We start from the raw sequence: 14,584 nt of genomic DNA, 5'->3' as shown, positions 1-14,584 counted from the left end.
TAGCTAGGTAGCTATATAAATATCAAGAACAGCGCAGGACAAGTTAGCTACTACTCACAGATATTCCAATTTCTAACTGTAGCGACACAACAACAAAAAATCGCCTACAACTAGCAAGCAGGACGACTAACGTAGAGGGATCGAGTGACACTGCTCGGTGCGTATGTATCCCGCCTTTCTGGTGGTGTGTTCTCACCAGGCTACGACTGGTTACGTTTCTACACCGCCTCACATTTATGCCCCTTTCGAAATGAACAAAACCAGGTCATAATATTGCCTTGATTTCAAGAAATATAGTAACAGATTGAATAGCTACCATCACGGACTAATGTTGACAGTTAATGTTAGTTTACTGATTGTATTTGTGTTGCCTTTGCTTTGTAACGTTAGATTGTTACCACGTCGTAACGTTAACTAGCCTTTACTTGCTTAGCTAGTGTTCAACCATGTGGGTTGACTTAAAACAATACTGGAATTATTAACTAACGTTACCGAGCTCGTTAACTATCACAGTGCGCACTACACATTAACGTTAGCTAGCAACTAGTATCTAGCTAAACGGCTAAGAAACGGAAATATACCCCACTGCCGACTGTATTTAAAAACATAGAAAATATATAGTTAAATACTTTCATGATTAAAGTTAGATAATGTAAGCCACAAAGAACTGATGTGCCATAGCGAACGTTACATGACAATGACGTTGGCAGCGAGACAATGAAAAGCTAACAAATGATACCTAGCTTGTACATTTAGCTAACTGTTAGCATCATAACCTAGATAACTACTTGCTAGTGCATAGCTACGCAGCAGGTACGCAAACTTGACAAGAAGCCAGTGTTACGTCTAACCTAGTAAAGTTCAATATTTCTACACGACAGCGTGTTAAATAAGTATGGATGCCGTTAATCTTACAGTAACTGTCTTAAAAAGAAACACACCTGTCAACAGATATTGGCTGGTAATATTAGCTTGTTCCCCGAACCAGCTAAATGTCTATCACTTTGCTAAATTCGCTAGTTAGCTAGCTTGACACAGCGTGGAGGCCATGAGCGCTAAGACTAGGCCGCACAAAAATGTCTCAAAGAAAACAATAACACAAGAGCGAAAATACAACTGTTAACAAACTACATGCTATCCTTCAATGTGGAACATCCACAGGAATATGGTCATTTCATTTACCTGTTTGCTTTTGGCGTAAGGTTTAGAAGCGATATGATATCTTCTGCTTCTAATTTTCCCTCCACCCGTGGCAGCCATGGCTAGATCGAATCTCAACTAGCCGCCAGATAGTCGTCCTGTCATATCCTAGAGTTCAGCGCGCTCAGTCCTCCAACATACCCTCATTGCAAGGAAGCTTCACCTAAATGAGAACTATGGGAAATGTAGTTTAGGCATTAATCACGCTTGTGTTCCTCTACCAACCCTGAAATGTCCATTTTCAAAGGCCTTTGGTTTGACAAGGGTATTAATTTTGTATGTGATTTGTTAGACAACACAGGGGAGTTTCTGCAGTTTGATGAGTTTATTGGTCAATTTCAGGTTAATATTACTCAGAGAGAATATATTAAGGTTTGCAAAGCAATTCCACTTCATATACTTGGACTTATTCAGAACACTTTGTTATATTGTCAGGTTGTTCCCACTTTTCCAAGTTTACAAATTAATGACTTCAACCTTTTGGATTAAAAAAAAATCAACAATAAGTGGATACGATTGTCCGTTTAGTCATTTTTGGTGATTAGAATTCAATATGGCCAACCCATGCTATGGTCAAAAGAGACTACCTTTTACCTTAATTGTCCAGTTATCCCAAAAGTTAAAGGAACTTATTTTAAAATATTTTCTTCCATCTAGCCTTTTAAGGGCTTATTGTACAAAAGGTTCAAATTTGACAAAGTGCCTTGTGTTTTTTGTTCCTCTGATTCTGAATCTATAGAGCATTTATTTGTTTCATGCCACCATTCTAGTAAACTATGGTAGTGTATAAAATCTCCAAAATTACCTATGTTTACCTTTGATGATGTTAAATGACATTATGCTTATCCTTGTAATGCCGATCATAACTATTTTATTAACATTGTTATTGTCTTGGCCAAATAATTATATTCACAAATGTAAACAGGTGTAGGAAAATTCCTTATTTCGTTTTTTTTTCTTTCATTGAACTATTACAATTTTATAAAGTTGGAAAAATTAGAGGTCATGTCTCTGAATGTCTGTTAATGTCTCATCTAAATGATGTACACGCCTGGTGTTTTATTATTTCATTTATTCATTGTATTCACAGGAATGTCCCTGTATTGATGTGTAATATACATTTTTTACATAAATATCAAACATATCGGACATTGCCCTGATTGACAAGTGAAATGAACAGGCTTAATGTCACGTTGCCTACATTTCCCAGTGAAAAATAAATAAATACCAGTTGAGTATAATTACTTAAGTAAAAATACTTTACAGTACTACTTAAGTCGTTTTTGGGGGGGGAATCTGTACTTTACTATTTATATTTTAGACAAATTTTACTTCACTGCATTCTTAAAGAAAATGTACGTTTCATTCCATACATTTTCCCTGACACTTTAAAGTATTTGTTACATTTTGAATGCAAAGCAGGACAAGAAAATTGTTTAATTCAAGAGAGCATCCCTGGTCATCCTTGAGTGTGCCCCTGGCTAGCTGTTAATGTAAAAAAATATATATATAATTTTTTATTGTTTGGTCCGGTTTGCTTAATATACAGAATTACTTTTGATACTTAATTATATTTAAAACCAAGTAGTATTTTACTGAGTGACTTTCACTTAAGTCATTTTATATTAAGGTATCTTTACTTTTACTAAAGTATGACAATTGGGTACTTTTTCCACCATTGATGAATACAAACAGTTGCACAAGAATAAAACCATCAAAACATGTGTATGCATGCATTCTTTTATCAGTGTAATTTGTTCAATCCACAAAGCATGGGAAATTGATGGGAATATCTTTTTTTCAAACACAATAAATCCACTGACAACAATGAGATTACATTTTTTTTGGTAAGAATGATTCTCTGCTGCCACCTACTGGTAGAAATGGTTTGTACACAAAAGACCACAAAACAAAAACAATTCTTTGTCCTGTTTTAAATATTTATTAGAAAGCTATATTCATATAAATGATCTTGTAACAGCATGCAGTTCACATAATTCATACAAAACAAATGCACTCTTAATGCTTGTATAAAAACAATGGTTAATCATATTACCTTTCACACACTCACTTAAACAAAGTGAGTCGTCATGACATAATCAACATTTTAAACATTTAAGGCCTGGAATTATCTTAAAAACAGATCTGTCCAAACAGGGTTGAGACCAATTCCATTTCAATACTAGTCAGTTGTAAAATGTATTTAAATTATCTTTGAAATTCTCATAGAAAATGTGAACTCTGACTTTCAATATATATATAGCTTGAACTGAATGAGTTAAAATAATTAGCAATAATAAACTCTGAATACGGAAAAGGGAAACCAGGCATCTAAAACATTCAGGCTTTAGCTTCACATGATTTAGATTTTCATTGTAAGTTAAATAAAATCCATCCTGTAATATTTATGGTCATCATTTGAACAAGAGGAGGAAGAGTAAAAATGCCTTCAGTACACCTTGGTGTTCAGTCAATTCTGTGAAGATTGTAAACTCAACAGTTGGTGCCTCCTCATCAAGTGGTAAATTCAACTTTTGTTGATCTCACAAACACAGTGAAGTGGGGGGTTGCTCTAGGTAAGAGCGTCTGCTAAATTACTAATGTAAATGTAGTAAAGCTCTCTGCTCAGCCTTTTCCATTCAGTTTATGCTTCATTTATCTCATCAATGTTCTTTAACCACCTTTCAACCAATGTAATATCCCCACCTCTTGAACCTCCTTACCCAAATTCTCTTCCTTCCATCTCCCCACAGAGTTGTTGGGTGCAGTAGGGATGTACCGTTAGTCCCTTCATTGGCTCTCATTGCTTTTAATCTTCGTGTCCATTGACAGCTTTGGTTCTCGCAGAGCCTCTCCCTTGTTTAGATGGGCTGGCTGAGTTATTCCGAGAGTCTCTCTCACCTACAAGAGGATACATATAGGAAATATGCTCCTTGACAAACACCAGCAAATATATACAGTTGATGTCGGAAGTTTACATACACCTTAGCCAAATACATTTCAACTCAGTTTTGCACAATTCCTAACATGTAATCCTAGTAAAAATTCCCTGTCTTAGGTCAGTTAGGATCACCACTTTATTTTAAGAATGTGAAATGTCAGAAGAATAGTAGAAAGTTTACATACACTCAATTAGTATTTGGTAGCATTGCCTTTAAATTGTTTAACTTGAGTCAAACTTTTCGGGTAGCCTTCCACAAGCTTCCCACAATAAGTTGAGTGAATTTTGGCCCATTTCTCCTGACAGAGCTGGTGTAAATGAGTCAGGTTTGTAGGCCTCCTTGCTCACACACACTTTTTCAGTTCTGCCCACAAATGTTCTATAGGATTGAGGTCAGGGCTTTGTGATGGCCACTCCAATACTTGGCTTACGGACAACAAAGTAAGTTTGCCACAACTTTGGAAGTATGCTTGGGGTCATTGTCCATTTGGAAGACCCATTTGCAACCAAGCTTTCAAACCTGACTGATGTCTTCAGATGTTGCTTCAATATATCCACATCATTTTCCATCCTCATGATGCCAGCTATTTTGTGAAGTGCACCAGTCCCCCCTGCAGCAAAGCACCCCCACAACATGATGCTGCCACCCCCGTGTTTCACGGTTGGGATGGTGTTCTTCGGCTTGCAAGCCTCCCCCTTTTTCCTCCAACCATAATGATGGTCATTATGGCCAAACTGTTCTATTTTTGTTTCATCAGACCAGAGGACATTTCTCCAAAAAGTATGATCTTTGTCCTCATGTGCAGTTGCAAACCGTGGTCTGGCTTTTTTATGGCGGTTTTGGAGCATTGGCTTCTTCCTTGCTGAGCGGCCTTTGAGGTAGTCGATATAGGACTCGTTTTACCTGTTTCCTCCAGCATCTTCACAAGGTCCTTTGCTGTTGTTCTGGGATTGATTCACACTTTTCGCACCAAAGTACGTCCATCTCTAAGCGACAGAATGCGTCTCCTTCCTGTGCGGTATGACGGCTGCGTGTTCCCATGGTGTTTATACTTGAGTACCATTGTTTGTACAGATGAACGTGGTACCTTCAGGCATTTGGAAATTGCTCCCAAGGATGAACCAGACTTGTGGAGGTCCACAATTTTTTTTCTGAGGTCTTGGCTGATTTCTTTTGATTTTCCCATGATGTCAAGCAAAGAGGGACTGAGTTTGAAGGTAGGCCTTGAAATACATCCACAGGTACACCAATAGGCTAATTGACATCGTTTGAGTCAATCAGAAGCTTCAAAAGCCATGACATAATTTTCTGGAATTTTCCAAGCTGTTTAAAAGCAGTCAACTTACTGTATGTTAACTTCTGACCCACTGGAATTGTGATAGTGAATTATAAGTGAAATAATCTGTCTGTAAACAATTGTTGGAAAAACGACTTGTGTCATGCACAAAGTAGATGTCCTAACCGACTTGCCAAAACTATAGTTTGTGAACAAGAAATCTGTGGAGTGGTTGAAAAACAAGTTTTAATGACTCCAATCTAAGTATATGTAAACTTCAGTATATTTGCTATATAAAAAGACCTCATTCAACTTAAGTCGAACGCTTACCTGTAATGTCATCAGGGCTGTAATCACATGACTCTATTAGGTTGCCACCATCACTCTCAGAGAGACTCTAGAAAAGATGGTTCTTGATAGTCAGTTAGAGGCAAAAATAACAATCAGAAAGACAAAACTACACTAGACAAAGGCCAACATAGCCTTTCTGTACAATAGACTGGAAACTGTCTGCAGACTTACCTTTAACTCAGGCTCATACTTCTGCTCATACCGCACCATCCCATACAGACAGAGAAGTGTGATGAAAGCCTACAGAGAGAGAGAGAGAGATGTAGAGAGCACTGACAACACAATGGGAGCACTTACAGTACCACCCACATAGAGGTCACATGCATACCAATGGAATTACACAGTCTAAATAACATGTCACTGTTATGGACACTTGAGGTATGGTAATTGAAGCAGGGAGAATTGCTTCGGAGGTTATCACATGCGCACACATACACACACAGCGCGAGAGCGAGATAGAGAGACACACACACACAGCCCTTACCACACACAGAAGCCACTGGAACACAGACCGAGCTTGTGTTTTAGAGAACACGTCCTGTCCAAACTTGACACACGCCAGGGCCTCCAGGAAGGCTATGGCCCTGTGGGTTAGATAGAGACCGTTAACGGGCCTCCAGGAAGGCTATGGCCCTGTGGGTTAGATAGAGACCGTTAACGGGCCTCCAGGAAGGCTATGGCCCTGTGGGTTAGATAGAGACCGTTAACGGGGCTCCAGGAAGGCTATGGCCCTGTGGGTTAGATAGAGACCGTTAACGGGGCTCCAGGAAGGCTATGGCCCTGTGGGTTAGATAGAGACCGTTGTTAACGGACACTTACCACCAACAAACATTCACCTCTGACAATAATTACATTTTCCAACAGGGATACTATTAGAAAATATCTATTTGTTTTTATTAAACAATGGCCCCATTTTTTGTTAATCACACTATGTTTTAAGACACACAAAAAAATAAAATCACAGAAAACAAATACATTTCCTCCTTAATTTTAGTCACCAGACTGCAGAGGGTACTTTCGCTGAGCTTATAATATTGAAGGGGTGAAGCCAGGGGCATATAAGGGCCTCATTGTTTTGTATTTATAGTGAGAGAGCAAGAGAGAGCAAGAGAGAGTGAGAGTGAGAGAGCAAGAGAAAGTAAGTCTGGTCCCCATGGTTACCAAAGCCTAGTCGGGGAAATCACCAGCTTGGGACAGCGATGAGGTCAGCATCAATATTTTGAACAAAATTGGACGTGACCCAATTTGCCATCCACAGCATTTCTGAAACGTTTGTCAATGACGTGGTCCCAAGATTAGAGTGGAGTTCAGCAACAGCAGGAAATGGCCACTAGAGGATACAGGAAAGACTCACCCAAACATCCAGCATTGTGTTCCCACTCGTTTGCACTGTGTGTCTGTCAGATATGCATAATACTGTCTGAGAGAACAGGAAGACAAACATTCAATACAGTTTATCTACAGCCATCACAACAACGACTGTCATCAAGATAAAAAGAAGGGTTGTCAGAAATCATTTAAAACTTCTTCCAACTCAATTCCATCTATAAGAAAAGAGACAGAGAGACTGCACGTGTCAAACTGTCATAATTCCCTTCTGCCTCTAGAATGTAGAGTACATGTGTGGAGTGGCGTGGTGGAAAAGGTCCCTACCGTACAGTAGGGGCTGTGATGATTCCAAGAAGGAGAATCCGGCACCAGCTGAGAGCGTGAGATGCCTGGAACACGAAGATGTGCTTCAGGAAGAACGTGTTCAACTCAGTCAGCTGTTTAGAGGAAAGGAAGTAAAGACAGACAGGAAGTAAAGGCGTAGTATAGCAACATGTATATTAAAACACCCCTGTACACACAGCTTAGATATCATACAATCTACCCCATAACCTTCAGGTATGTAGTAGGATCATAGAAAACATACCAACTGCTCAACTACAAAAAAACACCACAAATTTTAGTAAATAGTTTAACTCCATTTGTTTCCCAAAAGAGTTCAATCACAAATTACTTTCAAGTCAATATACACAGAATAACTACATAAAACTGGATTCTGAATTCTAACCCTGGCACTAAATACTATGTATGATTTCCAGGTCAGAGGGTAGAGCTCACCTGCCAGAGAATCATAAAGACGTAGATCCCTGCCACCCTCTGGAAGGAGGACTTGGGGTCTAACCATCGTACGTAGGTCCAGCTTGCTGGGGTGAACTGGAGCACAACCCGCTTCAGCTTCCCTGTGGTCGTGTGGATGTCTCTGAAGACACAGCATAGATACAGATATACAGAGAGGCATACACTTACACACTGGGAAGTAACACAGATGGGTGTTGACAGACAGTTAGGCACACAAGGTTAAACACAGAGATACTGTACAGGCATTAAGAGACATACATTGATGAGAAAGCACACATGCACTATATCAGAGCAGGCAGCAATTCCATAGAATAAATGTATTTTAATTGGGACTGGTGAACTGTATTGTGTCATCTGGGGTCCCGAGTGGCGCAGTGGTCTAAGGCAAGAGGCATCACTACAGTCCCTGGTTCAAATCCAGGTTGTATCACATCCGGCCGTGATTGGGAGTCCCACAGGGCGGCGCACAATTGGCCCAGCGTCTTCCAGGTTTGGCCGGGGTAGGCCGTCATTGTAAATAAGAATTTGTTCTTAACTTAAATTAAAATCTGTCATGACACTGCAGAAGAAGGGAGGAAACCAGTAGGAGGAGAACTTACTTGATGCTGGCCCATTGGTAGGTTCGCATCTCCAGGAAGCGACACACAGTCATGCCCAACCAGATGCCCCCTCCATTACACAGGAGGATGTCCAGGATCAACTGGTCCCACCAGCACTCAGCAAAGTTAGGCAGCAGGTGCATGAAGAACAGCTGAGGGAGGGAGAGACAGACAGATAGAGACAAAGGTGAATGGGGAGTTAAACTGACTCAAAATGTGCCAATGCAACAGAATATTTCAAATCAATCAGATCGTTGATGGAAATCGAGCAGCACTTCACAAAGACACGTGTCCCAAACAGCACCCTATTCCCTTTATAGTACACTGCTTTTGACCAAGGCTGTTGCTCTGCACAAAATAAGTGCACTGTACAGGGAATAGGGTGCCATTTGGGAAGCAGACACAGACTTCCTTGCACCTTTTATTTACCTCAGTGAGCTCCCAGGTGATGCTGATGGTCCAGCAGAGGGCGTAGCTGCGGATGAGCATTGCCTTCATGGCCCAGCCCCCGAAATGCCCAAACGCAAAGATGTCAAAGTGGCTCAGGATCCGCTCCCAGGTGATCACGTGACAGTTCACTGCATATTCCTGCAGGGGGAGAAAGGCCAGGTAAGACACGGACGAGCCAGGTAAGACACGGACGAGCCAGGTAAGACACGGAAGAGCCAGGTAAGACACGGAAGAGCCAGGTAAGACACGGAAGAGCCAGGTAAGACACGGACACGGAAGAGCCAGGTAAGACACGGACACAGAAGAGGCAGATGAGAAACGTAACAAGACAGTGGTGGCTCAGCAGAATGGTGAGTCATGATGATGCTAGCCTTGGATGCCCAGGCTTTGCTCTCGCATTGTTGAGTCAAAGAGATTTGTAAGGAAGGCCTTTGCGAGACTATGATGGTGCAAATTCATGCTGAATGACGCTGGAGGGAATAGCAGGCGTATTACGGGCTCCTGACCAATTGCGCCATTATGTGTATTGTTTTGCGTAGATCATAACTTTTTTTGCATATAATGCTTCTGCCATTGTTTCCCATGACCGAAAAGAGCTTCTGGACATCAGAACAGCCATTACTAACCTTGATTTGGACGAGGACTTCTACTTCAATGAGTCGGAGGCAAAAGAGATATTGATTATTGTGGACCAGGACACTCAAAAAAGATGGCGCCATAAAGGCCGGCCTGCGGGATACCGGACGAGACGGTGAGCGGATAAATCACCTCTACCCTCCATTCTATTGGTGAACGTGCAATCACTGGAAAATAAACTCAGTATGAGACTATCCTATCAACGTGATCTGAAGAACTGTAATATCCTGTTTCTCAGTCGTGGCTGAACAAGGTAATGGTATATATAAATAAATGTTTTTCAATACATCGGTAGGACAAAATGATGGCGTTGAGGAAGCTCAGAGGAGGGGGTGTGTCTCTCTGTTAACAACAGCTGGTGCGCAATCTCTAATATTAAGGAAGTCTAGAGGTTCTACTGGCCTGAGTTAGAATACCTCATGATGAGCTGTAGACCACACTATTTACCAAGAGTGTTTTCATCTATATTTTTCGTAGCTGTCTATTTACCACCACAAACCAATGCTGGCACTAAAACCGTACTCAACGAGCCGTATATGTCCATAACCAAACAAGAGAATGCTCCCCCATAGGCGGCGCTCCTAGTGAAAACTGAAATCCGAAAACTGAAATCCGTTTACCTCATTTCTATCAGCATGTCACCTATGTAACTAGCGGCAAAAAAATATATTAAAAAAATAAAAATAAAAAATAAAATAAAAACTCTATATCACCTTTACCACACACACACCTCTCCCTCCATTTGGCAAATTTGACCGTAACTCTATCCTCCTGATTCCTGCTTACAAGCAAAAACTCAAATATGAAGTACCAGTTACGAGCTCAATATAAAAGTGGTCCGATGAAGGGGATGCTAATCTACAGGACTGTTTCGCTAGCAGAGAGTGGAATATTTTCCCGGATTCATCTGGTAACATTGAGGAGTTTACCACATCAGCCACCGGCTTCATCAATAAGTGCATGGATGACGTCGTCCCCACAAGGATTACAGGCAACAAAAGCACTGAGCTAAAGGCTATGGCTGCTGATTGCAAGGAGCGGGACACAAATTCGGACACTTATAAGAAATCCCGCTATGCCCTCCGACGAATCATCAAACAGGCAAAGCATAAATAAAGGACCAAGATCAAATCTTACTACACCGGCTCAGACTGTCGTCGGATGTGGCAGGGCTTGCAAACTATCACAGATTACAAAGGGAAATCCAGCCACGAGCTGTCCAGTGACGGAGGCCTACCAGATGAGCTAAATATCTTCTGTGTTCGCGTCGAGGCAAGCAACACTTAACCATGTATGAGAGCACCAGCTGATCCAGACGATTGAGTGGTCACACTCTCCGTAGCCCTTGTTTAAGTTGACAGAGAACACATTTTCATTTACATCAACAACCTGGAGAATAGTTGCAGGGGAGATGAATGAGCCAATTGGAAGCTGGAGATGATGAATGAGCCAGTAGGAAGCTGGGGATGATTAGGTAGGCATGATGGTATGAGGGCCAGATTGAAAATGTAGCCAGGACACTGGGGTTAACACCCCTACTCTTACAATAAGTGCCTTGGGATCATTAGTGACCACAGAGAGTCAGGACACCCATTTAACATCCCATCCGAAAGACAGCACTCTACACAGGGCAATGACCCCAATCACTGCCCCGGGGAATTGGTATTTATTTATTTTTAGACCAGAGGAAAGAGTGCCTCCTACTGGCACTCCAACACCACTTCTAGCAGCATCTGGTCTCCCATCCAGGGACTGACCAGGACCAACCCTACTTCAGAGGCAAGCCAGTAGTAGGATGCTTGGTATGCTGCTGGTTAACATTCACAGACGGATTACCAGGACGCATACTCAGAGCATGAGCTGACAAGCTGGCAAGTGTCTTCCATGACATTTTCAACCTCTCCATGAACTAGTCTGTATTCCTATGTTTCAAGCAGACCACCATAGTCCTTGTGCTCAAGAAAGCCACGGTAACCTGTCTAAAGGACCATCGCCCGATAACACGCTCATTTGTAGACATGAAATTCTTTAAAAGGTTGGTCATGGCTCATATCAACACCATCATCCAAGTATTTTACTTGGTGTCTTTCACTTAAGTCATTTACTATTAAGGTATCTTTACTTTTACTCAAGTATGACAATTGTGTACTTTTCCCACCACTGGTTAAATAGTTAACCAAATAGCTCCCCGGACTATCTGCATTGACCCATTTTGCACTAACTCAACTCATCACATACGCTGCTGCTGCTACAGTTTATTATGTATCCTGTTGCCTAGTCACTTTTCCCCTAACTATATCTACCTCAATTACCTCGTACCCCTGCACATGGACTCTGTACTGGTACCCCGTGTATGTAGCCAAGTTATCCTTACTCATTGTGAATTTATTCCTCGTTATAATTTTTCTATTATTTCTCCCTGCATTGTTGGGAACGGCCCGTAAGTAACAACTTCACTGATAGTCAAAACCAATCGTTTATGAAGCATTTGACAAATGAAATGTTATTTGAAGTGTAACAGCGATTTAATTTTCTTTATCTCACAGCTTTTGAATGATGAGATAAGTTATCAATATTTAACAATACCAGTTTTACTAATAACATTTTGTGAAACTGCATGAGCAGAGCAGGCTGATGCCAATTGTTTAACCCAACGCTGACTATAGGCTAAGTGGTAGCTCTGTCCTCAACGTCTTATGGTTCACCCTCTTCCAGAAAGCTGGTATTACCTGCACAAATGTAATTGGATGACATTAACACATAGGGTGGAGTAGAGCGTAGAGTGGAGTAGAGAAACCAAACTATGATCACTTAATCAGCATCTAGGGCAACTTCACCCTACTCCCAAATATGGTGTCTGGCATGAGGTAGACACTGTAGCATACCGAGATCATAATGACTCACCATGACATCAGTCTCACGGGTAGCGTAGCGTAGATTGGGGTCCACCCAGTACATGAGCCTCTTCACCTGGGCCCAGTTCAGGAAGATGAGGAAGACCAGGAACAGGAAGTACAGAACACTCAGACCTGACAACAACAGGAAGGAACCAATCAGAGCAGACTTCCATGGACATGGTTCCATAGAGGTGCTCCACTGACACTGACACTGTGACTTGCTGTACTCTGCAGTAGGACAACTCACCAAATACCATGCGCCAAATTGCAGGATGTGGTCTTGTGAATGGACCTGAAGTGGATAAATAACGCATTTACACGTTTCTACCATTATCAGAGTGGATCGACCAAAACCCTCATATACTGCAGTTCAAAATTTTACGTAGCATACCCACTAGCAGTAGGTGCACCATTCACTCGCACAGTCAAAACCAGAAAGACCTGAATGCCTATTATGTGACCATTGATCTACAACATTCCTCCCACCCATCAACATTCAGACACACCCTTTCCACCAGGTGCTGGGCTGGGTTATTGACAAGTACAAGGCAGTGACATTGAGTAACTACCATTGGGGAAGGCCAGGACACTGATGACGAGGAAGAAGGAGACAACCAACAGGAAACCCACTCGAAGGTTGTTGTCAACATCTGCATCATCCCTGGAAAAGAGAGCAGGGTTTGATGTCAAAAAGCATTGGCTGAGATTTGCAATTTGTACATTATTTTCAGAGGATAAAGTGAGGTTTACTATGATAAAGTAAATGTGACATTTAATAAAGTTTCTGTTCGAGTATTGCATTTTCAGCATTGTATATATTATTACAATAAATAACATTAAAGGCCCAGTGCAATTAAAAACGTGATTTTACTGTGTTTTATATATATTTCCACACTGAGGTTGGAATGATTCTGTGAAATTGTGAAAATTATGATAATTTTAGTGTGAAAGCTGTTTGAAAAGAGCAGCTGAAATTTCAGCCTGTTTTGGTGAGATGGAGTTTTGGCCTGCCTGGGTGACAACACCAGGCCGTAAATCATTTCATAGACCAATACGAAAGAGAGTTCCAAACCTCTCTGCCAATAACAGCTTGTTTTCAGTTTTCCCCACCCAGACCACTCCCAGACAGTCTTAGAAACATTATTGCTTGAGAAATTGCTACCCACCAATGATTTTGAACTAAAAAACTGCTGCATTGGACCTTTAAAGATGTAATCAGCAGTTGAAACAATAACAATGTGTTTTCCACAGCCCTGTTTCAGTAAAAAGCTGAGAGATGGGACTGGAGAAATTAAACCACTCTCAAATTCATCAACAGAGCTATGGATGCAAGGATGGACCATCCATGATATCAAACATATACTTTAACCCATGTTTTGAGTCAATATAGTATTTGTTTACATTTACTTTGTTTACAAACATTGGAGTAAAACAAGCTTATCTTTTGGGTTCTGATGGGGTATGACAGTTGAACTAAGCATTTATAACTTATATTCTTCAAGAATCAATGGGTACATATAATTAATTTATAAGTCCAAAAATGGATGTAGCAAATTGCATATTGCCCCTTTAAATGTCTAATCATCTGTAGTTTAATTATACAATTTAGGTTTACACTTGGGTTAGATAGCTACGCCAAGTTAGCACAACCACTAGGCCTACCGGCAAGTCAAATGAGCTGTCAACGACTATTGGGTTACCTGGAAAAGACGAAGTACATCAAGCTAGCCACAGTGAACGTCAAAAGCGTGAGAGTGTGAGGCTTGTAGAAAAAGTTAATGCTGATGCCCTCCACTTGTTGCTCGTTAATCATCCGAAAGTGTAACATGTCATTCACATCATCCGTGCTTAATTTATGGGATCCCAAAGCAGGCGCCATGGTTGAGTGATAAGGAGTTTCTTCCACAAAATTCCCTGTGTCAGCAGTTCTCGACAGGACAGGTTGATCTGCCTGTAAATAAATTGATGAGGACTGGGGATGGGCGGAGAGAAGACTGAACAAACCTGAAAACGGCCAATCAACTCAACAAACTATAGGGCTGTAGTAGGAATGCACATTCCAATACCAACACTCCCAATTAATTCTACTGCAATCTTCCTTTAGAA

At 41.1% G+C, this 14,584-nt stretch overlaps 2 protein-coding genes across 6 annotated transcripts in view; both read right to left on the bottom strand.

The window, feature by feature from the left end:
- Positions 1–1,372, bottom strand: part of LOC109907225 (nuclear pore complex protein Nup153) — a 28,438-nt gene extending 27,066 nt beyond the window's left edge. For 2 of the 5 annotated variants that reach the window (XM_020505064.2, XM_020505066.2), the window contains exon 1: positions 1,183–1,359. In XM_020505064.2, the coding sequence (XP_020360653.1) occupies positions 1,183–1,260 (78 nt within the window). In that variant the 5' untranslated portion in view covers positions 1,261–1,359. Of the gene's footprint in view, positions 1–1,182 lie in introns of all 5 variants that reach the window. The other 3 variants (XM_020505065.2, XM_031795177.1, XM_020505063.2) reach the window with 3 other exon arrangements.
- A 1,754-nt stretch (positions 1,373–3,126) lies between these two features.
- Positions 3,127–14,453, bottom strand: ptdss1b (phosphatidylserine synthase 1b). Its single transcript, XM_020505059.2, has 13 exons — positions 14,179–14,453; positions 13,048–13,139; positions 12,726–12,770; positions 12,486–12,610; positions 8,925–9,083; positions 8,496–8,647; positions 7,876–8,017; positions 7,423–7,535; positions 7,124–7,189; positions 6,254–6,353; positions 5,941–6,009; positions 5,749–5,815; positions 3,127–4,101 (listed from the first exon to the last, which is right to left on the bottom strand). The coding sequence occupies exons 1-13, from the start codon at positions 14,355–14,357 to the stop codon at positions 4,010–4,012; spliced, it is 1,401 nt and encodes a 466-aa protein (XP_020360648.1). The 5' UTR covers positions 14,358–14,453; the 3' UTR covers positions 3,127–4,009.
- Between the last annotated feature and the right edge of the window lie 131 nt (positions 14,454–14,584).

This window comes from Oncorhynchus kisutch, linkage group LG17 (genome assembly GCF_002021735.2).
Source record: "Oncorhynchus kisutch isolate 150728-3 linkage group LG17, Okis_V2, whole genome shotgun sequence".
NCBI lineage: Eukaryota > Metazoa > Chordata > Actinopteri > Salmoniformes > Salmonidae > Oncorhynchus > Oncorhynchus kisutch.
This window is presented reverse-complemented; position numbering and strand designations above follow the sequence as displayed.